Source organism: Taudactylus pleione, unplaced genomic scaffold (assembly GCF_031769625.1).
Source record: "Taudactylus pleione unplaced genomic scaffold, aTauple2 ptg000222l, whole genome shotgun sequence".
Lineage (NCBI taxonomy): Eukaryota > Metazoa > Chordata > Amphibia > Anura > Myobatrachidae > Taudactylus > Taudactylus pleione.
The window spans coordinates 3,048,060-3,074,605 of NW_028284624.1; the positions used below are offsets into that span (position 1 = coordinate 3,048,060).

General features: G+C 42.4%; 1 protein-coding gene across 1 annotated transcript in view; it reads right to left on the minus strand.

Moving 5' to 3' along the window:
* Positions 1-26,546, minus strand: part of AFF2 (ALF transcription elongation factor 2) — a 599,847-nt gene that overhangs the window by 381,378 nt on the left and 191,923 nt on the right. Inside the window, exon 3 of the mRNA XM_088478852.1 lies at positions 19,949-20,833. Within this exon, the coding sequence (XP_088334978.1) occupies positions 19,949-20,833 (885 nt within the window). The remainder of the gene's footprint in view (positions 1-19,948; positions 20,834-26,546) is intronic.

A 26,546-nucleotide genomic window follows, 5' to 3' on the forward strand; every position in this document is an offset into this window, starting at 1 on the left:
GTGCCATGAAAGATGAAACGCGTCATCCTGGCCTACTCACTTCACTGTATCACTGGATGGAATGAAGGAGAGTTTGTGTTCTCTCCATGGAAATTTGTAAGCCTCCCAGTTATTCTGGGAGAATAGGCACATAAGCATTCACTAACACTCAGATACACACAGGCACCATATTAATTCAGAAATGCAAAGACTGTGCTAACTAGTAGATACACATGGGATTAACAATTTAAAAAAATATGCGCAAAAATAATAATGGGCTCCTTTCTCATGTGCTTTCCAAATTACACCTGAATATTTTCACAACGCAGATTACTGTATGAAAGTAATATTTAGCATAAAGACCTTGAAATTTTCATACACATGAGAAACAGTCTGCAACAACCGAATAGACTGGGGCATTTATGAAAACTATATTGGAAAAATGTCTGCACCTCCCCAGGAAATTATAGAAAACATCTGATTACTATAAGTTATAGCTTGTTTTTCCACAGTACACTAATCATTTAAAGATCAGCTCATAACATAATAGCCAACCTTTTGGCTACCCCAGGTTGGTGATGTCAAGTGGGTGGGAAGGGGGCATTATGCAATGCTCACTTCAATGTGGCCATGGACCCCGTTATACAATACTGTGATTGCTGGTTTTGTGAAGTGGGGGGAGGGGCCACGATAACACGATTCAGTGCGAAATGCATCATCGGCCACCTGGATCACCTGGAAAGTGGATAACCTGTGTGCAGGATCCGGGAGACTTGCAGACTCCTCCGGGTATCTGGGAGAGCCACCCGAGAGTCGGGAGTTCCCTGGTTGTTCCACAAGAGTAGGGAAGTATGGCTCACTGCCTATGTACAGTAGTGGAGAGTTTGCAGTGACTGATGTTTAAGATTATAGTACTTTATTAAAACATACTAACTCCTGGAGAATAGGTGAGTCTACCATGGGGATGGCCATTGAGTATCATTATTTAGAGTCTGCTTTAGGTCCGATTACCATTCAATACAGGCAATGTGATATATCGTTTGCATTGATAATTGCTCTGTTTGCACTGCTTGCACAGTTAGATAATTATTTTACTGTGTTCTGTGAAAAGAGTCTCCTGTGCGAATTAGTATCATCGAAAACAAATAGATTTTTCTCCTGATAATAATTCTGCTATATCCATGAACAATTAACATTACATTTCAATTAAAAAAATAATCAGGACCCTTCCATAGTCCATTCCTAGTCCATACCACTCACTTCCATCCACTTACAGAGTGACGTGGGCGGTCAGGATGGCTTTATGATGCAATTTGTATTAAATCACGTCATAGTGGCTCTGCTCCTTCTTTACAATGATGGGAAATACGGCTTTGTAAAGCAGGGGCAGGGCCATCATGTGGCCACACCTCCAGCACCTCCCACTTGGCTGTCCTGTCCTGGAGAGGCAGCTTAAATGTCGGCATGTATGTATAAAAAGCAAAGCTTGGAGACTGACTGAGACTTTTAAGTCTATAATCAAGAAAAATGTGCAAGACTGCATCAGTCCAATATAATCCGAGATGTTACAGATGCCAGCCTGCACCACTGCAATGGCAGAGAAACATTTCCTGCTCTGTACTGTCATTCTTGTCTATGAATTGTTAATGTACTGGTTGACAATTCTGAAAATTGGTGCCCATATTATTATGCAAAAAAAGTTGCTGTACTTTAGTGACAATTGAAAAACACACAATTTGGGGCTAATTAAGCTCTGACTTAAACCACTACCTGCATCTAATAACATTCTCACTTGGAGAATTGGGAATATTAGGCCCGGACAAGTCTGCAGCCCATGTATGTTTAATCAGCTCACGTGGCTGTCTATATAGAATAGACACAACAGCATTAGTGCAAATGCACTACTAAATATCAAATAGGGCAGAACAAGGGCCAGCAATTTGCAGGAAATTCCATACTGCTTTTATATAATGTACTTTGCTATCTGTTAACTCCCAGATTTTCTTACAAGAGAACGTAATTAGATATATATTCATTTTGGGAAGTGAACGGAACTGCTAGTTATGGTCAAAGAAAATTGAGCTTTTAAACGTGATAATGGTTTTTTCAAATCCCTTTGAGGTTTCCAGCAGCGTCAGAGAATTCTGGATTGGTATCTTCGTTTAAGAATGGAAATTAAAGTGCTGAGTCTTCTGGAATACGCCATTGTGGGCATTCGTCTGTAACAATACACAATACAGTGAGATAAGAGGCTAAATAGTGCAAACTTCCAGCCAGCTTGCTATCTCCTGTGCTGGGGTACAGGAATGCAGGACCAATATTCCTTCTAAATAAAGTAATCTGGAAATTAATCAGTTAAAAGCGTAATTTATTAGGAACTCCGCCCTTACGGTGACATTGACAATTTTCACCCTGGATTTCTCCAAACAAACCAGTTTTTAACTGTATAATATCCATCACAGTTTTAAAGGAAGCAATGAGCATGGATGCTTAACTCCGCTAATGGCTTATTTAAAATACTTAGAATTATAGCCTGAGTTATCCGCTTACTTTATCGTACTATTCTTTAATTTCTTACATAGTTTTTAAAATATTAACTACATTATAAGAACAGGTATCTTGTGTTGATTTAATTATCCCTTTAAACTGAGCAATTAGGAAATTAGTTAAATGCTTTGTTAGGGCTGCACTAATAACCTGCTCTTCCATGTAATCCTGCATAATAGTTTTTTTTTAGTTGGAGTTTTCCACACCAACGACCAGGTGATCTCTGTGAGCTATAACAAGGACACACCAGGCTAAATTTACAATGCAGTGTTTTTCAAACCTGCCACGTCCGCAGTTTTGGCCACTGGATTTAACAAGGCAGTGATATTATAAAAAAAACATGTTTGGTTTTATATTAAATGTAATTGCCCCCTTAAATCCAGCGATCAAAAACTGCTCGAGACACAGCAGCTTAGAAAAGTGCTGCATAGTAAACTTAGCCCACTGTGTCTCAAAATGGTCTTTGTTGACAAATTTTTACTATCCTCATGTGGTCAAATCAACAAAGCACCAAACGTGTTATTTTTGGAGTGATGAGCAACAACATATTTAGGGGTGAATTCAATTAGCTGCAGGGTTTGCTGTACAGGGAAAAGCTCTGGGTTTCATGACCAGAGCTATTCAATTAATCAGCATATTACCTGTGTGGTAAACCATATTAACATGCGATAACCCATAGATCTGCATTTTAACACAAATTTTTCCTCGCAGCTCCTGATGTTGTGAGGAAAATTTCACCCTCTGGAGATTAGAGTGCAGGGTTCCAGCAGATATTTGAATAGGGCAGTGCGTTAAATGCGTTAAACTCCATGGCTAATTGAATTCTCCCTTAAGTGTTTATATATACAGGATAGGTAGATAGATAGATAGATAGATAGATAGATAGATAGATAGTAGAGAGAGAGTTGCTTGTGATTGTAAGTGCTGTGCTAAATGCTGTTTTGTGAGTTGGACACTAAGTAGGGGCAGAACTATGGGAGACAATGGAGGTGCCTGCCGCCTGGCTCCAGCTCTAAAGGGGCATCTCCTCCATTGTCCACAACATATTCACCCCACTTCGGACTGTAACTATGTACCCGGAGTGTACCATCATGGCCGCCCATTACAGTGTCAGCGACTGTGACGGGCACCAAATTATAACTTGCCTCCGGGCATCTGGGATGAATTTATACCACTGACACTAGGGGGTATATTTACTAAAGAGAGAGTGGAGATGTTGCCCATAGCAACCAATTAGATTCTAGCTATTATCTTCTAAAAGGTGCTAGTCAAATGTTAAGTAGAATCTGATTGGTTGGTATAGGCAGCATCTCCACTTCTAAAAACTCTTTCTTTAGTAAATATACCCCTAGGTCCTTCCACCTTGAGAGAGAGAATTGTATGTTAGTTAGAGTCAAAAAGGCTAGGATTTACTTTTATGTTTTGTTTATGTTGTGTACTCAAATAAATCTAGCTGCGGTTACAGTATGCAGTTGGGAAGCCGGCTTCCCTAATCCCGACAGCCGGCTTCCCGACTGCCTAATCCCGGCGAGGGTCAAATGACAGGCGTCTAAATCTAGATTACTGGCATTGTACCAACGCCGGGAGACCGGCGCCCGGCATCCCGATCAAAGCGATGCCGAGCACTGAGCGCGGACAGCCGCGCGGGGGGGAGGGTTAGGTTAGGGGCTCCCGGGGGGGATTTAGGGTTAGGCACCCCCCCCGGGAGGTTAGGGTTAGGCCAGGGGGAGGGAGGATTAGGGTTAGGCACCCACGGGGGGAGGTTAGGGTTAGGCACCACCCCAGGGGACTTAGGTTTAGGTGGCGGGGAAGGGGGGGTTAGGTTAAGGCACTTAGAGGGGGATTAGGGTTAGGCACTGGGGGGGAAGGTTAGGGTTAGGGGGTAGAATTAGGTTAGACAATACTTACCTTGAACGATAGGGATTTCCTCCTCTGCAGGGATGCCGCTGTCGAGATTCCAACCGCCGGGCATGGGTCATACCGATTGCGCGGTTACTTACCAAGGCTCTGGAATAGGTGTACTACTGGGCTGCTGCATGCAAGGTGCTGCCGTTTACCACAAGAGACTGCAACCATAACCTGATCTGTCTATCTGTATGAGTATATTGAGAGAGAGGTTGGTTCCATTTTATTTTTATTTTGCACATGCATGTATATGTACCCCATTCGTTTCATTTACAAACAATATAGTATCACGCTTTATGGGCAATGATTTTTATAATAGTATCAAGGTTTAATATTTATTTTAGAATGTATTACAATTTTACATTATTACTGGTAATCAATTAAATGAAAGAAAAATACAAACGACTCCACTTGGAATTACAATAATAAAAAATTGTTGTTTAATTTCACACAATTATATCCACTTGCCCAAGAGCTTAAATATTCTAAAACTGCAATTTACAATCTTGATGCAGTGTTTCCCGGCTAATTTATTCCCAAGCTAATATGTGTATTAATGTTCTAAAGCATTTCTCATTAGCACATGGAAATGTTTTAACTTGAATTATTTTATTAATATAATTAAAAAGCAAACCCTGTGCTGTAGCATATGTAATGTGTCAGCTGTGTCTTCTGAGAAATGTTCTGACATTACATTTATCAATATTCTCAGACACGGATTATGCACAAAAATACCACTTGAAAGCAGCATTCGTTTAGTGATACAGCAGTAATGACTTGTACTTCCTAGTGTTATGGTCTGAGGTTTCAATCCCAGCTCCCCTTGATTTCATTTTTGTGCAGAAATATTATAAATAATTTTTCTACTAGAAAAGTTAAGTAGATGCTTAAAACAGATTTCAAGCAGATGGGGTACAAAAAGCTGTTAAGAAATGTAAACATACTTTGGATAAGTACATTTCCATCATAAGAACAAATCAGTCATAAACTAAATAGTTATTACATGTTGTTAAGACTATGAAGATAAGGAGACAGGATAATCACAGCATGATATAATGGGTATACTCATTGGAGAGAATTTAATTCTGAGCGGACATCACTATACGCACAGCACTTGGTTAAGGTAGAGCAACACTCATTTTACTACGCAACACAATGAGGCATACTTGACTACTTTTTCATCCCCTCTCCTTGAGAAGCCGGAAGAGGGATGCAGCTATCTACTTTGAGGTGGGAGGCATCATTAGGCTCCACTCTCATCGCTGCAAAATGTTACAATTTGCCGGTCCATGGGGAAAGGGCAGAGAAAAAATGACGTGTTCCACGTCAGTTACCCCACTTCCTTCATATGGACCATGATTCCCATTTTTATTATTATCCTTTATTTATATGGTGCCACAAGTGTTCCTCAGTGCCTTACAAAGTACATAGACAACAGAGCCATAGCTAGACTTTTTGGTGCCCTGTGCCAGAGAGAGCATAGGCGCCCCCCCCTATTTTTAAAATAGGGACATAAGAGAGTGCACCTGAAAAAGGGCCATGGCAATGGGGAAGGGCCAGGGAAGAGATAGCGGAGGCCAGGAGATGCTGAGGATAACAGAAGAGGAAGCTACAAGTGAGAATGATAATAAACAGGAAAAGTGACAGGCCCAAACAGCACCCCCTGCCCTGCGGTGCCCTGTGCCATGGCACAGGTCAGACTACCCTGGTTACGGCCCTGATAGACAAATAAGTGAATAAGCAACAGGTGACTTACAGTACAATGCAGGACAAGTACAAGGTTTATATACAATGCTGCGTTAGTGATCATAACACTCCAATAAACAACAAGGCATCCGAGTAAGGAGTAGATGACAGTATAATAATGAGTAGCACAAAGGGGTAGAGGGCCCTGCTCGTGATAGTTTACATATCTCCGCCCATTCTGTCCACTTTAGTAGGAAGTTGGGCTGCAGGAGTTTCTGCCACTCTTCCATGGTTGTGGGGGACTACCAGAAAATTGGGAGCCTCTTGCAAATTCCATGAGAGTAGGCAATATGCCATGAGGGCGTGTGGTAAAATGAGCAATGTTGCAGTCACAATGTGCCGCTAGTATAAGTGCTCCCACGCTATTCTGAAGGCACAGCGCGTACTCCACTTAGAATTGAATAGGCCCCAAAAATTTACGAAAATCGAGGAGAGTCTAATTTATCAGCAGAGAAAATATATGATTATATAAAATATAATCAGTGAACTTCCCTTCTCATTTCTTCAGTGGAATGGCAATTTAGGACTATTTATAAACTTGCATATTGCTGAATTTATATTCTATAAATAGAACTGGGATGATTATGGTCAAATGATTTGGTTGTGTGGCGTGGTTGGGGTAGGTCTGGATATGGCACATGGAGCAAAAATTATAGGGGGGTTTCCTGGAGCTTTGAACACTAAAGGTCAAAATCTGTCAGTCATACTGTATATGCAAAGTTTGCAACCATATGAGGAAAAAGGTATATATTCTGCTGAAAACTTTTGAAAAATCGAGTCATCTAGTTAAACAATGTTTTTTGAAACATTACATCTACCTACACACTCTGTGCTACTACTGTCCATATTGGCTGATTGGCCTAATGCCACATTTAGTATGGCCCAAAACTGTGCGAGATTTCAAACAGTAATTACAGTGCATGGGTCAAGCTACTTGGTTCCAGTATGGAACAGCTGATTGTGCCACCTAGGTGTATGGTAATATTGGACAGTCTTACGGTCACTCAGAAATGATTAGCCAGTGATGATTAACTTTTTGTAACTTGGATCACAAGTGTCAGCCATTTCTAGAAATAAAAGCCTGAATATTTCTTATTTGGTGAAAAAAACATGAATAAAAAAAAAGAATTAATTTTTTAACAACTGTTTGTTAGAATCTTAAATGCATTCAATTTCAAACTTTCCGAACATTGAAATGGAAAATAAATTCAAAGATAAAAATTATTGTTAAAATTGGCCAGGCCATGATCCCAGGGATGGAATAAGCCATTCTTATGCACTAGGCAAGTACAATCACAGAATGAGAGGAATTAATTTGAGCACATCAATATCACACTATGAAAGGAGCCAATGTGTTAAGTAACCACAGAACATAAGTTCAAGTATTTATTATGTTACGTAACTGGATGCAAAATTGAAAATAGATATATAATTTGGTTACTTTGGTGCCCTATACACAGTCATTTTGTCACACCATACAAAGGAATGCCCAGTCAGACCATAGATTTTGCCTGCACTGTCAAATCCTCCCAAACTATGCCATATGTATAATAGATGTCATACATACAAAACCTATTTTTGATTAGCATTTTCTGGACTTTGCATCCCGGATTTATAACTTACTTTTCCCTATTAGAAGACCCCGTTGCCTCAGTGGAAAAAAAGAGAACAACGATTCTTACTGGCCATGATAGGGTTTCTTTTTCTTTTTTTTTCATTAAGAAAAATAAATGTATATCACTGTTAGAGCCACACACATTAACTGTCTGGACTAAATCAATGCAGCCATTTTTCTGTCAATTTCTGGAGAACCTTAATGGAGAATTAGAACGTCTGTCCTTCTAGGCTGAGAACTACTAAGCTGATCAATAGAAGCGGTAATAGCTGGATGATTTGAAACACATATAACAAAGCTTATCGTTTTGCTGAATATTACAGCCATCAAATATATCTAAGCAGGAATGTGAAATGGAAGTTCTCCGTATTTCAGGACTTAAGTGGTGATGACAAAAGTAAAATTGATTTGTTTCCCCAGATCAGGGAATGTCTTTGTGAAACATGTGGTAACTGCTGTTTAGTACATTATGGGCTGCCTGTACCTCTTCACAAGACTGTCAATAAGTGACTTTACATCTCAGAAGTAATAGAACATTGATTTGCTCTTCTTTCCATGATTATTTACATTAATTAATGTAATCTATGGCATAATGGACAACAATTTTATATAATTTCAACTGGATTTTTGCATCTAAGCAGATTACATACAGTGAGAGGTTTTTTTGTGTGATTTTAAATATTTATTTTCTATGGATATTAATTTGTAACTCCCAACGGTAAGAATAGCTTATAACAGTTGTAGCAAAATATACAAAATAAAAGGCATTGTACTTTCCACTTGATTAATGTTGAACCAATTTAGTTGGGAGACTAATGCTGGGTACACACTAGACGATGTGTGTACCCAGCGGTGGCAGAAGCAACGGCACCCAGTATATCGCCCCCCACGCATCCAGAAGCATGGTGTCGGCCGCCGGATCTTCAGATTGGCCTGCACTGCAGGCAGTTCTGACGAACGACGCATGGTAGCACGCAATAATGCATACACACTGGATGATGTGAACAGTTTGTCATTCCGAATTCATCCCAAAATGACAAATCGTCCAATATATCATCTAGTGTGTACCCAGCTTACTGTATGTTCTTCTAAAAAGGACAAGTGAAGGTATTGTCCATAGCAACCACTCAAATTATAGCTATAACTTATCTAGAAAGTTCTAAAAATTGATAGCTGGAATATAATGGTCACGAACGTATCTATAATAGGTGCAAGGTGCGCGGTGGTGCACATGGGTCCCTGGGTCAGGGGGGCCCCATCTGTACATCCTGCACCCAGGGGAGTAGTGTGTAGCCAGGGCGCCCGAAGCACGAGCGTGCTATAGCGCAACCCCCCCCCTCAAGTGTTCCAGGGAGGAGACGGGTCCATATGGGAATAAAGAGAAGTCAAAATAAAGAATTGGGGCAACCCCCTGTAGTGGTGCCCAAATGTAGTGCCCCCTGTAGTGGTGCCCATATGCAATGCCCCCTGTTGTGGTGCCCATATGCAATGCCCCCTGTAGTGGTGCCCATATGCAATGCCCCCTGTAGTGGTGCCCATATGCATTGCCCCTGTAGTTGTTCCCCTTAAAGTAGTGCCCCTGTAGTTCTGCCCCTTAAAGTAGTGCCCCCCATGCTGTGCCCCCTGTAGTGGTGCCCATGTGCATTGACCCCTGTAGTGGTGCCCATATGTAGTGCCCCCAGTAGTTGTGCCCCTTAAAGTAGTGCCCCTGTAATTCTGTCCACCCCCCTGTAGTTCTGCCCCTGTAGTTCTGTTCTCCTCAGCGCGCGGGTGACGTCATGACATCACTCGCGCACTGCATCACTGGGAACGCTGGTCTCTGAAGTGGTCAGAGGCTTCCTTAGCCTCCGATCACTTCAGAGACCAGCGTTCACAGGGCAATTCTGGCACCCAGCAGGCTGTCACCCAAGACAGCTACCAGGTACACAGCGAGCGGCACCTGCGGACAAATTTGGCGCCTGGAGCTTGCGCTCCACTGGAACCGCCCTCCCTACGCCCCTACCTGCATCCATACTTTATGCTTGCCTCTAAATTACTGGGAAAATGGTGTGCTGCCATTTTCCTGAAGATCAGGCTGAACATGGTGCTGGCACCATGTTCCCAGAGACCTGTGGATGTGCAGAAGATTCTGGTACAGTGCCACCATCGACTCGCCAATTACACCGCTATGATGGGGGGACGGAGATTGCAAACGTGGCCTGGCGATGATGCAGCATTGGGGGTGGAGCAGGGTACGTGACCACGCGATCACAGCATTGTGGCCCCTTCCCCTCTTCACAATGCCAAGATTACGAATTGCATCACCGCCCACCTCCATCATGGGGGTGCATGTAAAGGGATGCGGGGGCGATGCACAGGGATACAAGGGGGTGGTAGCGGCCAGGAGATTTGCTTACTTTTTCGGGGGGGGAGGGGGCACATGATTTTCGGAAGACTCCCAGCCATCCCGGGAGAGTAGGCATGTATGAGTTGGAAGCAAATGCAATTTGTTTTGCAAATTACCCCTTTATTTTATGGTGCATCAAAATATTCTTCCTCATTCTTAACCATGCCAACTGAGATGTATTCACAACCCATTGCGCTAATGGAACAGGGGCAGGGGTTTGTCAGCATGGCCAAAGCTCAGTAAGGGAGTGTTTGCCACAATATGTGTCCCATGCTGACCACAAAAAAAGACACACGTGGACCGGTTTGAAGGTGGATTACTTGTGAGTGCTACATCCCTGTTGCAAAATATGAACTAATATTGATGGTTATCACCAGCTGCTACTGATTGGCTGAATGTGTCTGAATTCCTTCACTTATGCTAATGCTAAAGTAATATGGCTGCTGTGATCTATTAGTATTATTACAGTGGTATTAGCAATCAGTCCAACAAAGCATATTTCCATCTCATCTTTTAATGAGGAAGGCGACAGAAGTGCATATTGATTTGCATCTGATAAAACTTTTATTTTGACTAAATTCCTTTGACATGGTAAATGTGACTTTATTAGTTATTAATAACACTGTCCAGACATGAACTATATGGATACCAGTCGATTGGTCGACAATAAAAAAAAGGTTGACATTAAGAAGATTGACATATTCTGAATGTCGACAGTCAAATGGTCAACATGGTCATTAGGTTGACGACTATTCTGTAAACATGTATTTAGGTTGACAGGGTTACATTTTCGACACATTCAAAAGGTTTACATTTAGGTGTTGACCTTGTGGTGTCAACCTTTTTACAGTCGACCTTTTATCACACACAATACTATATTGTTTATGAATTGTGTACTGTAACTTTCGCATTTACTACTACCACTGTGAAAGCACACCTCCTGGCAGAGACCGGGTGCATATACTACTGTTCTCTCCTGTTATATAGGAAGCATATGTACTATCCTTGCAGAACTGAACGCATCTTCCCTAAACAGCCAGTTCTGCAAGCTAAGCAAAATGCACGTGTTTCTGAGGCTCATAATGAGTCCATATGTATAAATGAGTCCTAATAGTAAATATCTACATTAACATTTATAAATGTGCCTAATTGATATATTGGGTACATTTTTTTTAAGAAATACTATATTTTTCTAAGAAACCTAGTATGGTCATAATGACTATATACAGTAGTAACCCTTTTACTAAGCCACAATTTTTGTTTTTATTTAATCCTAAAATACCATTACTACAACCAATCTTAAAATTTCAAAATGTCTAAACGCTAATGCAAACTGCATGGCTGATTTGCCGCTATAAAAAAATATTTCATAACATTGCAAACTTACATGAATTTACTGTTTCCTGCTAAAAGCTTATTATGAGCTGTACAAATATATCACTATAACAGTGCCCATAAACATCCTAAAAGGCGCTACAGACATTAAAAATGCACATTACATCTAGCAAGTCCATCTGACACTAGCCTTTACTGTTTACTTGATGGAAATAACAAGAAATCACAGTTTTCATATAACTCTACAGAAGTTATTTCAAGTGTTACTGTGAAACACATCAGTCTTTGTTGCACTATGGAATGCTAATAAATACATGGCGCTTTAAAACAGTCCTACACATTATTCACGCAATATTACTGCAGAAGCAGGGAAATCTAATCTTGGCTGAAGAAATTGATACATTCCTCATAGTTTATTGTGGAGAAAAAAAGTTTTGGGAGTCAGAAAATAGATTTGTGGACATAATATTGTGAAACTTTAGTATCTGCAACATCCATTTTCTATGTAGTTTATACTTCTAAAAGCTGTGGAATAATCAGGCTTTATACATCTCTTACTTACAGAAACTATACCATGCATCAGAGGTTCCCAAAATCTGCCATTACGGTCCAGGTTTTAAGGATATCTATGCTTGAGCCCAGATAGTTAATTTAAATTGACTGAGGTACTAATTATGGCCCTGATTAAGAGGTGCTTGATATTTGCGAGCGCTGGCTCTGAATCAGGGCGTGCCGTTTTTTTTTTCACCGGCCTCCAGGCAGCTCGCTAAGCTGTGGGTGACCACCCACAGCTTTAGCGGGTGGCCTGGCGATGGTCGCGATTATCGCGACCATTGGGCTTGCGACGAGACCCTTGTGGTAGGGTCTCATCCACCTCAAGCCCCAGTGGACTTCCTGTTCTAATAGAGCAGAAAGTTCACTACTGACATCACTGGTGATGTCAGTAGGGCCGCCCACAAATGGCAGGCGTTCCTTAAGGAACGCCTCCGTTTGTCCAGCCACCCCCCCTGCACGCCTACAAAACAGGGCGAGCTGTCAATCACAATCGACAGCCGCCCCGGCTTGTAGTGAGTCCCGCAGCGAGTGAAAATTTACTCGCTACGGGGCTCGCGCGTGCGCACTGCCCGGCCATCGACCCGCTTGCGAGCGCTATGGTCTGAATCAGGCCCAAAGTCACTTGTGCTCAAGCATGGATATCCTTAAATCCTGGACTGTAATGACGGAGTTTGGGAACCTCTGCCATATACCCTTTGTCTATACATATTACATACATTTATTTATGGGTTAAATCAATATTCAGCCATTTTGTGAGTTAAAAAAACAATTATCATGCTTCAGTGATGTCACTAGCTTCTAATGAAATTATAGGATATGTTCAAATGGATGTCTTCTCTAGCACGGACGTGTGGTCAGGGTAGGAAGGGGAGGCAGAGCCTCCCTTGTCATCCTCCCTCCCCTATCATACTCCCTGTCATGCTCCAGAGTTTTGATGTTTTTATACATGTGTGCCTCCCCAGCCATCGACCTCACTGCACGTCACTGTTCTCTAGATGGGGTTACCTTAACTTGCACCATAAAAAGGAATTATCATTCTCATATTTTCCTTGTTTGGCTTGGGTTCAAAGATTCAATAACTTGAACATTCTGAGGCTTATTCTGAGATGCACGCTGCTGAGACCTGTATCTTTTTCCGTAGAAACACCTGCAACTTTATGCTAATGTTAGTATCAGCCCTTCCCCTGGTGTACACAGAGGAGTAGCGTGGAACCATTGTGCCCGGAGAAAGTGCATGTCATAGCGCCCCCTCCCTGTACTGAATTGTGCCAGTGGGGTATGGCCAGCCTGTGGGGGAATACTGATGTGAAGAGAAAAAGATCAAACAGTGGCAGTATTACGCTGGGCATTGAGGTCCCATTGGGGGAATGGAATGCGTCAGTGATACACTATCTGACATTAAGGGGTAGCTCCTTTGGCTCTGTTTTATTTATGTATAGCACCTAGAATCTGTCTGTTTTCTCCTTTAAATCATTGTTATTAGTCAATGAAGGAGATTGTATTATACAGTATATTCTGATAATTTAATTTAAATTGACAGAATACATGTGCTAGAATGAAATTCCACAGGGTGCACAGCTTATTACTGCAATTACGGCCACAAGCAGCTTTCACAAACTCCCTTCTCAGCTATGCTCCTACTTCGCAAATATACATTGCACCTATATTAATGTGAGTACTACTAACCATGTCATGTTCTGTCTACCACCATTATTATTATTCCAGGTCTCCTAATATTTTTTAAAAGTCCTTTCAAATAACACTTTGTGGTCATGCCTCCATTACTTTAAATAGCAAAGCAGTGACTTTTTTTAAACTCATACCTTATAATTGAAGATTAGGATTTTACCTCAGATGTGTCACTTTTAAGTCCATTGAAGCACAGAATGAGGAGAGAGGAGGGACTGGATCAAAGAAGAGAGGGGAGAGGAAAGTGCAGATCAGAGAGGGTAGGTGACAGAGACCAATAAGAAAGAAGAGGAGACTGGTAGTGACAGAAGCCAATAAAAAAGAAGTGGACAGGGGCAAAGGGCCGATCACAGGGTAGAGAGGGGATGGAATTAAAGAGTTGAGAAGTGAATTTAATCAATCTGACAGGAAACGGGATGTGACAGAATATGATCACAGAGGAGGGATGGCCTCTGGCCGGAGGAGAGGCAATCTGGACAGCTTGAGGGAGCATGAAATGTAGAAACAGATCTCAGATCTGTAACTTATTTAGAATATAGAGCAAACAAACCGAGATAAAACTAACAGGCGGCTGTCATACTACGTAGTGCTCCATGAATTCCAGAACCCTGGATGGCGCCCTCCGTCCATTTTGTCGCCTGGAGCTCGTGCTCCACTGGGACCACCATCGCTACTCCCCTGGGTGTACAAGCATGGATCTGATTGTGCAAGGTCTGAGACTCCTACTTGGAGTGTCTTTAGATTCTGTAATACTGCTTGGTGCATCTTTAGAAGCAACCATCTGTCACACTATGGAACCGTGTACCAGCCCCATGCATGGTGCACATTCTCCATCAGTGTATGGCCTCTCTGTCACTGTCAGTGTATGGCCTGCAATGTGACTAAGTGTCTGGGGACCTGAATCAACTTGGATCTCAAATGCAAGCATCAACGCAGCCGAGCGTTTTTTATCCAGTGCACATGCATTATATAGCATTAATAGTGCATACATGCGATCACACTGCGATCGCATTGCCGTGGCACCTGCAAGCCAGCGAACGTTTGGGGAAGGTGAAGAGGGGCAGTCTTAAAAATGCAGGTGTGTCTTACCATTTGGATGACATTTAATGGGCATCCATAATTTAGCCAGTGCGATCACCTCCACAGCACAAGAGCTCTCTGCATGTGCAGAGACTCGCAGACTTAGAGACAGTTCAGACTAGCTGCAAGTGGTCGATGGTGGCCGATGTTCCTGATGTGCACGCTGATCTGGGTGTGCACTCGCAGAAGAAAAGGCACAAGTGGGCGTCTCTATGCACGGATAAGGTTGTAGCTGCATCTGCATATATTAGCAGCTACATTCTGTCATGATTTGCAGATGCAATTGCGATCCAAGCTGAATCAGGCCCTGAGTTCGCAACCACTTTAGTAACACACCCATAAGGCAGACCATCTATGTGGATCTGAATAGCCACCTCCTACCCAGGAATGCCCAGCACATTTCCAGTACACTGTTGATACTGTGTGTCTCATAAGCAATTGTGCCCCTGTAGGCAGATTTAGGGGTCTATTCATGAAGCAATGAAAAGACTGGAGAAGTGTGCCGGTGGAGAAGTTGCCCATGGTAACCAATCAGCTTTGAGGTTGCATTTGTCAAGTACTTTCTATAAAATAATAGGTAGGAGCTGATTGGTTGCCATGGGCAACTTCTCCACTGGCACACTTCTCTACGCTTTTCACTGCTTCATGAATAGACCCCTAAATTACCTGCTGTGTTTACAGTGTGGGTAAAGCTCCAGGTTTAACGCCCAGAGCTATTTAATCGTTAGTCAATTTCTTCACGTGTAGTGCACTTTAACCCATAGATTCCGTGTTAAGTGCTGGAATCTATGGGTTTCCCTGTGCATTAAGCCCCAGTGGGTGCATATCTGTTTTAAGTGCACCCTCTGGGGTTTAACGTGTGGGGATGATGAAGTTGATTGAACACAGGGCTGACAATTAGCCATGGGGTAAACCCCTTGGTTAATTGAATCTGCTCCTGTGTGTAGAAACCATGGGAAGCATGCGCTGTACGTTTTATTAGGGATTTTCTTTACACCTAAGTAGCAAAAAAAATCACAGAACTCCGGGAATATGGACATTACATGTGACTCAGAATCAGGCCCTCTGTGCCAAGAAATGGGCTGTCTAAATGCCAACAGTATTATTATTACTCCTAGAACTCTTCACTGAGGCCTGTGAAAAGCTTCAGTCAATTGTTTTTTACATTGTTTTATTCAAATGAACTTGTAGTAAAGTTCAAAATATTTATGTAATATAATGAGACTGTTTGTTTGTTTAATAAACCTCTGTTATTTTAACAGTAACATTGTAATATTAATCATATTGTTGGCCTCGGATGTGGGAAATAATACAGAGTTTGGGCTGGCAATATGAAAGAGCATTAATAAAAGCTTTATATAGAAGAAATAAGTTTAGCATTAAAATATGTGAGTAAACGTAATTTCCCTAATGTCTATAAGCAAAGAAAGACACAGAGTGGAGGAAAAAGTATGCAGTCTCTGTAAAAGTCAAAATACAGATCTGATAGGAGTGACCTGCGCCATGCTTTACCTGCAACGTCATAGCAATTCCTTTGCCACCAAAAAATCAAAACATAATCACCAGTACCGAATACACTAAATATTACTAAGATGCAAAATGAAGGAAAAAGTAGACACACCAGGGACCTCATTCAGAGCCGCTCACAAAATGCGAGCGCTCACTCTGAATGAGGGCGGCCGCTTTCTATTTAAAATCCGGCCTCCTGGCCGCTCGCTAAGCTGTGGGTGACCACCCACAGCTTTAGCGAGCAGCCAGGTTGATGGTTGCGATGGTCAAGACCATCGCGACCATCAGGGCTTGCGACGAGACCCTTGTGTTAGGGTCTCATCTTCCGCAAGCCCCAGTGAGCTTTCGGCTCTAATAAAGCCGGAAGCTCACCACTGACATCACAAGTGATGTCAGTGGGGCCACCCCCAAATGGCAGGCGTTCCTTCGGGAACGCCTCCGTTTGGACAGCCACCCCACCACCCCGCCTACAAAACGGTGCGAGCTGTCGATCACCATCAGCCCTCCCTTTGTAGTGAGCCCCGGAGCGAGAGAATTTCTTTCGCACTCCGGGGCTTGCGCACGCGCAGTGCGGCCACTGCGCGTGCGCAAGGCCTCAACATTGACCCGTTTGCAAGCACTCAGCGCTTGCGAGTGGGTCTGAATGAGACCCCAGGTGTCTTGTGCTACATGGCACAAATAGGATATGTGTATGAGGACACACAAATAGGATAGGTGTATGAGAACCGCTTGTGCATACCAGTTCTGCTGCCTGATTTGTGCACAACTGTACCATCAAAGCTGTAGAATGGTTCAGAAGCGACAGTTATACTGTCTATGACGAAAGGCGTTATCTGAAGTCAGAAACGCTCCAACTATTTGATTCTCCCCTTCAGACAGCCATCCCTCCTTGGCGCATATCCACATGGAAGCAAAAACATTTGGACCATGGTAAGCTAATTCTGTATGCACTCCGAAGTTCCCAAACTGGAAGTACAATTATAAAGCTGTTGTAAGACACATACACTAAATGAGGCAATACCATAGTTCACAGTAAAACTTTTAAAACTTACATTCATAGTAGATAATGATCACTTTGTAATTGTAACGCTATATTACTTTGTAATAGAGTAGTGTTAGTTATAAAATGTTCTGCTGAGACATTTTTACAGACGGAACATGTCTCTGCTGGACAAACAGCCAGAAAGTATTAACCGAGCCACATTAAACACCATTTTTAATTTACTATATATGTAGTATTAGTTTAAGGAATCATGCCATAAAATAAGTACATAAATAAATAAATATAATACAGTAAATGTATCTATTAAATACATTTAAAATATAGTCTGGATTATTTACTGCCAAAGTGTTAATGTACAGTAGCAACAGCAACCAATCAGCAATTAGCTTAGTTTGATTGGTTACCATAGGCAACACTTGTACTTTGTTACAAAATAACCCCCACGGGCATTTTTAGTACAAGAAAGGCGATTAAAAATAAATAGCTTATTTTGTTTCTCTACTAATAAAAACATCAAAGCTGGTTCAGCTAAAGAGTTACAGCAAAGCAAACAACACATATGTAAATAAACATGAACCAAATTCTAATTCATTTACAGTAAAATCTTTAAAAATACATGTTATACAAATAATAGTGTGATGATATTTCCTGGAATGATGAAGTATATTAATGCATTAATACTAGCCAAACAAACATAGTAAAGAATAACCAAAATATTGAAGGAAATAAAAATGTTTGATAAAGATGCTTTTAAAATCAATGCACAGAATATGTAGCTTTTATTAAAGGCAATTTATAGACTGAGGGTCTGATTCATTAAGGATCGCTGTTGCGATCGCAGTTCCGTAAACGCATGCAGGTCTGTTGCAAAAATGTATGCTAATGAATGCTATCGCAATTTCATCGCCCTGCCAGCATAGAGACGCCCACTGCCTCCTACTATCGCTATCTGAAATCCACAACACATTGCAAACCTTCACAAACATCGGTAGCATCGAGTATCATCTGCCCCTCACGCAGAATTACAGCAGCCCTGACCTTACTTACAAATTGCTAATGTCGTTGCACGCAGTAAGTACTCAAGCTGCGTATGCAAACGCACTGACTAATTTATGCACACCCATGCAACAGTGTTCAAACGGACAGATACCCCTGCGTTTTTCTTCGACCACTCCCCTGTCACCACCCCCAAATGCTCAGTGCCTGTCAATCACTCTGCAAAGGCTCTACGTGGTCTTTATGATCGGAATGCGATCGCAGTGGTGCCTTCGTGCTTGCGTATTGTGATGCGCATTTGCAGCACGCAACAATCGTCCATCTGTGTACGCTTTAGCAATAGTGATTCTTAATGAATCAGGCCCTGTGTTTTTAACGTCCTGGAAACTCTCTTACTACTCCTTGCAAGAACTGGTCCCTGAATTGCTTTAATCTTTGAACAGCAAGTTGTGCAAAGTGCAAAATGTAACTTTAAAAAAATAATAAATATAGGATAAAATCATAAATACACTTTTCATCTAAAAAGCACTTACTTTAAATGTTTGCACTAAAGATACAAATATAAATAGAATTTGACGGTAAAGAAAACCCTTATATTTTCTTCCTTCTTTGCATTTTCTAATATTTATAATTTCGATGTAGTGGGAGTTTATAAAATAGGGAGCTTTAGCTATAAGTCCTTATAGTAGACTTTTTTTTTATTATTTACCTTTTCTAGGAGTCTGTTGTATTGATAATTACCCTCTCTTTCCACTGTTACCTTTTAGGGCCTGATTCAGTAGTGAACGCAAATGCAATTACAGACACACATTGAGTGATTATTTGCCATCGCGCATGCGTGTAAGTATCACTGCGTATTGCGATTACAGATGCACAGAGGAATCCATCGGAAAGTGAGTGACAGGTTGTCAGCATTTGGAGGTGGTGATGGAGGGTGGTCAGAAAAATGCATAAAATAGCCACTACGACTGCATATGCAGCATGAGAGCTCTCTGCGTGCGAGAAGACTTGCAGTGTCTGCGGCTTGTCAGGCCTGTTGTAAATGCTGCGTGACTGCCCAATGTGCTTTGATGGTATCCATGTTTACACAGAATAGCGACATTGGACAAATATAAGAAAGCAGTAGTGGGCTTTTTTATGACGCCTGAGCTTTGGCAAGCATTAAGCTGTGATCTCATTAGCAATCACTGCTGAATCAGGCCCTTAGTCTCCATTCCTCCAATAACAGGTTATATTCTCTTGTTCTAGAAACCCTATGGGTTCAAATATGCTGCATTCCTGAACCATGTATATGAATGTTTATATCACATAAAGTTTGTTTCCTCTGTATTCTAAACAGTACATGTTATGCCTTTGCCTTTCTTGATGTACGGTGCTGGGTATAATCACACAATATTTAAATATTATGGACTCCATCTTTGGATCTTTAAACATCAATTTGACTTCTATATTTATCTCTATCTGTATAACACCAAATCTTTACTTTGAATTGCATATGCTAGTCTACATTTTTAGCAAGTCATAACAAATATAGATGCAATCTGCTCTGGACACATATATAAAATTGCACAATATTTAAGCAAATTTAAGGATTAGCACTTACTTCATTTGTCTGTGGAATGCTAAGCTTTGGCAATTTGTTCTTGCTGACTGGTACATTGACCTTTCCATCCAGTATTGCTCCAAAAGGTTGAGTGTTATATCCATCTTCAATTTCTGTTGGTGGCTTCAATTCAGGCGAGTCATTGGGTACTTGGTCCTGACCATCCATTGGTCTCACATATGCTGTTGGCTTTTGTGGCATCATGCTTGTTTTGCTGTGAAGTCCAGGGAGAAAATTTTGAGAGGACAGACCACTGGCCGCCAGGAGCAGGGATGTAGATGGGAGCGGAGAGATAGAGCCATGTCCCAAAAATTCTAAATCAATAGGTGACTTTGAATGGGTATTTTCTTTGTACGAGTGTTCTCCACTTAATGCTTTTGAGTGATTGTGTCTTCTTGAGAGTGAAGAGGAAGTTGTGGGTACTGGTTCCTCAACACTAACACTTTTATGCTGGTCAATTTGGCAGTTGTAAAGGTCTTCATATCTAATTTGTGATAAATCGTGTGACGAACTGTGTTTTGTCCGACCTGGTTGTCCGCTGGCTTGACTTGCCTGTGTACAAGTTGAGTTATGCCCACTATGTGGCCAGTCTGATCTTGATTTTCTAGTTCCCTCATGTGCTAGAGTGGAAATTGGTCCCACGGCTGAAGGTGGTGGCATTGTGGTGGATGAGTGGCTACTGCTTTGATGGCACTGTGCCACTCTATTCCTTTGCTCTGGGAAAAAGTTCTGTTCATTTTTCTCAACTGGTGTTTGTGGGACAGAATTCTTTGGAATTCCTACAAGATGAGTTTGGTTGGAGTGATTAGTTAGCAAGTCTTTCATTTCATCGTAGTTTCCAAGTGTATTCTGGACACGGTTTGCAAGAGCATCTCCTTTATTTGTCTATATTGTACAGAAAAGAAAATATGGGGGTGTAACTGTTTGCATTTTAAAGCACTGTGGCATATATATATACATAAAATGGTGATCTTAACATTAATAATCACTATTATAACAGACCCAACATATGCTGGGTTATCTCAGTCTACATTCTCCCACTCGGCCATGCCCCCCCAACCGTTGTGGCTCCATCTAACACTACCTTTCATCACTTCATCCTAAGCCACCCCCTCCCATACTTTCCCCAGAGGCCGGTCCTCCTCTTCTAAGGTTGTCCCATCTCCCTTGCATCGGTAGCCATTGGGGCATGCTCATTGAGGAGATAGGACAGCCTTATATAATTATATAGATGTTTTAAACTACATTTCAATATCATATATTAATAAATATAATTTGGTGCATGTCTTGTGAAGCACCTGGTGTTACAAAAGTATTAATAAAAAGAAGCTCAATAATCATCTTTATAGTAGTCTATTATAAAGTTATGATTTTGTTTTTTTCCTTAAAAAGGTAAAGCAGTGATAGGCAGGCAGATACAGTTCAAAATGGCCACATACTACCCTTAATTTCAGTAACAATTTAAAATATTTGATCACAGGAAGAGACACCATCTAATAAGGAGAAACCATCAAATAATATTATATCAGCAGCCATTTGTAACAAACACTTGCCGACTTTTTGTTCTCTTAAGGAGAAGCCCAGAGAAGAGATGCAAGTGACCGCTCTTGACGTCATTAGGGGAGAGGGCAGGCTAAAATGACAAGGATTTCATTGAATTGCATCAACTTGACCCCATCCCCTCACTATGGACCTGCGATTCCCAGCATTTTCTCCTCATCCTGCCCACTACACTGGGAAGTGGGCGGGGGAGATCCACCCACTCTTCCAGGGCCCAGGGGACTACCTGAAAAATCATGAGTTTGTATGTTATAGCAAATGTATATGACAAAAAGCAGGACCGTATGTGCAAGCTCACCTTGCCACATGTGACCATATGGATGCTTGTTGCCTATCACTGACTTAAAGGGATGTTGAACCAAATAAAAATTTAGCAGCCAAAACAGGGCCGTACCTATTGGTGTGTGCCCGGTGCCACTGCATCACCAGCCTACAGCCCTTGCTTCTGGCTAGCAGAATACCTTCAATGGCACCCTACAGCCAGAATTGCTGCTGCAGCGCTACCAGAGCATCCTTTAGATGCTCCAGACAGGCATCCTGCAGCATGTACAGCTGATCGGAGTGATTTCAAGATGCTCTGGTCAATGCTGCACTTATCGGTGCAACTGTTCAACCACCTCTTCGCGTCGTAATGATGTATGCACACAATGTCATGATAACAGGCGCTTACAGGGCAAGGCTGGCACAGTACGTATTTGAGCCCTGTTACAGCGCTAAGTGAAACTAGAATATCAGTGTGAACATTGTCCTTTTATTTCCTAGGTAAATACATTCTTTTAGGTTCCTCTTTGCTCAATCCCTGGCTGTGGCTACATTTTAAAATTCAAAAGAGGGGGAGGTAAAAAAAAAAATCATGAAACTAAATCTTCTATTTATCCACAGCCTGATACTGAGCAGACGCAAAGAGCTCTGGGCCTGATTCAGAGCAGGACGCTCTGACCAGAGCGCTCGCTCTGAATCAGGGCCCTCCTACCTAAAAATGGAGCAGCCTCCTGGCCGCTCACATAGCTGTTGGTGACCACCCACAGCTTATGCAAGTGGCCAAAAAGATGGTCATGATGGTCAAGGCCATCGCGACTATCGGGCTTGCGACGAGACCCTGCGGTAGGGTCTCGCTGCTGCAAGCCCAGGACTGCTTTTGGCTCTATCAGAGCCAAAAGCACTCCCACTGACATCACTAGTGATGTCAGTGGGGCCGGACCCAGATGGTAGGCATTCCCATGGGAACGCCTCCGTCTGGGCAGCAACGCCCCCGGCACGCCCACCAAAGGGGGTGTGCTGTCAGTCACCATCGACAGCACGCCCCCTTAGGTGCGAGACCCATAGCGATAGCTTGGCTGTTGCTATGCAGGTCTCGCGCATGCGCACGACGGAGCTCCCTCCGTCGTGCACATGCGCATTAGGGCACCATTGACCCGCTTGCGAGCGCTCAGCGCTCGCGAGCGGGTCTGAATTAGGCCCTCTGCTTGCAAGGCATGTGTCAAATGAAATGCTTCCCAAACAATTGGGTATCATAATGCACAGTGGACATGATCACTAGAGATGAGAAAAATTTTCCAAACGTTTCAGCAAAATATTCACCCTATTCCAAATTGAATTGTAAAAATCCATGCTTCACTAATGGAGTTTAGCTTTAAGTGTTCCCAGCTCAAACCATAGCAAAAAAGCAGACTGGCAATTCACTGACTATAATTTCAGCCAAGGGTCACATGACTAACACACTGCAGGATGGCGATGCAACAAAATTTCAGATTGCATTGCTGGAACTTTCGCAGAAAAATCGATTTGCATGTGATTTTGCTCATCACTAATCATCAAGCAAAGCAAGAATACACCAAAACTGCTCATAGAGAAGTGTCCTGCTACATCTTTGCCAATCACGCTACAAACATGCACACGCATCGCGCCATGCAATTACCCACAGAAGAATACACTATGGTATGCTATGGTGCACACTGCAATCGTACCATGCAATCCTATGGTGGTGCGGGTGCGAATGCAGTGTGCGTATCCGCTCGTGGACACAAGCCTCGCACTATGCGTGGCGCGGTTTGCTGCGTATGCAGCAAAGATGTGGCTGGACACATCTGAGGTCATTTCCCCCTTCTCAACAATGCAACATATTTATAAGACACATACATAATACATATAGGACCATTTAATAGCAAGCATTATTATTGAAATACCAACACATGGCTGTTTTAATTAGAATTATCTTTTAAAGCACACATTTACTTGTTGTTATTATTGCAGTTTGGGGTAATTATATAATCTCAGAGGATCTACAAATCATTAAAACAGAGAAGCATATTTACATCTTACAGTCGAGAGAACAAGGGCAAGAAATCACCGTTACTTACTAACAGTCCCTAGGTTTTGTCATTTTTAGTGGCAGAAATTACATTTAGCTAAGCCAAGAATAAGATCATTGTTTATAAGCTGTCTCCTTCAACAGAGTTGCACAATGTACCGTTTGGGAGCCAGCCAAACACAGGCTCTCTCCTTTCAACCTCCACACAGAAAACAAGAGGATACCATTGTGCTGAGGACAGAGGAAGAGGAGTTATGATGCACTTTTTAAACACTTGCATATTTGTTCTGTTCCCTCGCACACAGTTTAACTCATTATCACAAAGAAAAACAACCATTACTAGAGAAGCAAGCTGTTTTTTTCTTTGCTAAGAGTTATAGTGAGCAAATGGTTTATTACACTGGTGCAGGTCTCAAGCAATGTGAAGATGATAACAGTTTTATTACTGTACATCCACGCAAAATTAAAGAAGACTCGTCACCTTGACATAAAGCCACACTGGTGTCATTTCAATGTTAAATACAGCTTATTGGGTGCTAAAGGAAATTTGTAATTACCTTGGAGACAGAGGCCATCAATCTTTTATACTATTAAAATTCATAGTGAAGCTGTTTCATCTCCTACATTTGCATAAGATAACTCTTCAATTCGGTTACCAATACCAGCAATAGAACAAAAACTGCGATTTTCCCAGACAAAAACTGTAATTTATCGATCACATCGAAAATGTCATCAATATATTGCACTAGGAGGTAGGAGGCACTTGTTGTCTTTATTTTCCTATATATATATATAGTAGAGTGGCACACACTTAATGAACATACATCGGCTGGGGTGCCAATAAACTCAGGCTCAGTCCACAGGGGAAAATGCCATAATATCCAAACAAATCAGAGTGCACTCACCAGGCTTGATTTCAAAAGAGAAAATACTGAACACTTTATTCTTGCATAGGTGCAAAACGACAGTTGTCCTAGTTTGACGTTTCAGTCCATACAAGGACTTTTGTCAAGATCCTCAATCTGCCACAAGGTCAGCCATAATGTAGAAAATATTATGGCTGATCTTGTGGCAGAATAAAGGGTTGAGCATTTTTACTTTTTGAAATCAAGCCTGGTGAGTGCACTCTGATTTGTTTGGATATAACGGGTAAAATAAGTATTGAACACATCAGCATATTGCTCTGTAGATATATTTGTACTGGGGCTATTGTAATGAAATTTTCACCAAATGTCAGCAACAACCCATGCAATCCACACATGCAAATAAATCAAACCATTGATGTCCATAAAGTTATGTGCAATAATGTGAAATGACACATAGAAAACGTAGTGAACATGCTTACTGAAATGTACTTAATACTTCGTACAACAGCCTTCTTCGGTAATGACAGCTTCGAGTCACCTCCTGTATGGAGAAACTAGTCGCATGCATTGCTCAGGTGTGATTTTGACCCATTCTTCCAAACAAACAGTCTTCAAATCTTTTCGGTTCCGTAGGTCTCTTCTATGAACTCTGATCTTCAGTTCTTTCCATAGATTTTCTATTGGATTCAAGTCAGGTGATTGGCTGGGCCATTCTAGCAGCTTTATATTCTTTCTCTGAAACTACTTGAGAGTGCCCTTGGCTGTGTGCTTGGGATCATTGTCTTGCTGAAATGTCCACCCTCACTTCATCTTCAGCATCCTGGTAAATGGCAGATTTTTATCAAGAATGTCTCGGTACATTTCTACAGGGGCATATCTTTGTATTGGCCAGGATGGCACTCGCCAGGGGTGCCGGCCAGGAGGGGGTGCCACCCGGCTGTGCCAGTCCAGGGCTGTAACTAGGGTGGAGCGGCTGCCACAACCGCTCATGCCCTGCGGGCGGAACCGGCCACCACAGCCCCCGATCACGGACACTAGTTTTTTACATGAATACTGGTAGCAGTGTGCCCAGTTCCTCTGCTGCCGGGCGCACCGCTACTAATACCGCTACTAATACACTTTACAGCAGGCACTGGCTGGGCAGCGCTGTGCTGTCTGTCCCATGTGCTCCGCCCCCTCCCTGGTTCATTTCCTGTCTCTCCCATCCTGACCCACATTGCCCTGCACCGCCGAGGAAGACCATGGTGCTCGGCAGCGTGACAGCTCCTCTTACCTCCAGGACTGCTGGGAGCTGGATCGCAACATCACGTCACACTCTGTGCCTCTAAGAGGAGCTGTTGGCCCCACACAGGCTACAGAGAGGACCATGCAGGCTGCAGACAGAAAGAGGAAGCTGGTAAGACAGGGCGGGGGGTCTTGAAATTACAGAGGGGAGCAGCAGGTGGTGGAGGCAAGATTGACAGAGGGGGGCAAGAGGCTGGAAATACAGAGAGGGCAGGAGTCTGGAAATACAGAGGAGGCTGGAAATACAGTGGGGGCAGGAGGCTGGAAATACATATTGGAGGCTTGAAAAACAGGGAAGAGCCTTGCCAGACAGGTGGCAGGGGTAGGAAAAACAGTGGTGGCAGGAGTTGGAAATACAGAGGGGGGAGAAGACTTGAAAGACAGGTAGCAGAGGAAGGAAAGAGTGGGACAGGAAGCTCAAGTGACATGGGGAAGGAGGTGACACAGGGAGCAGGAGGCTGGAATGATATGCAGTAGGAGACTGGAATGTCACAGTGAGCTGGAGGGAAAATGGAGAAGGAGGCTGGGGGGGTTTATGGGGCAGGACATGATACAGAAACCAGGAGGCTGGAGATGA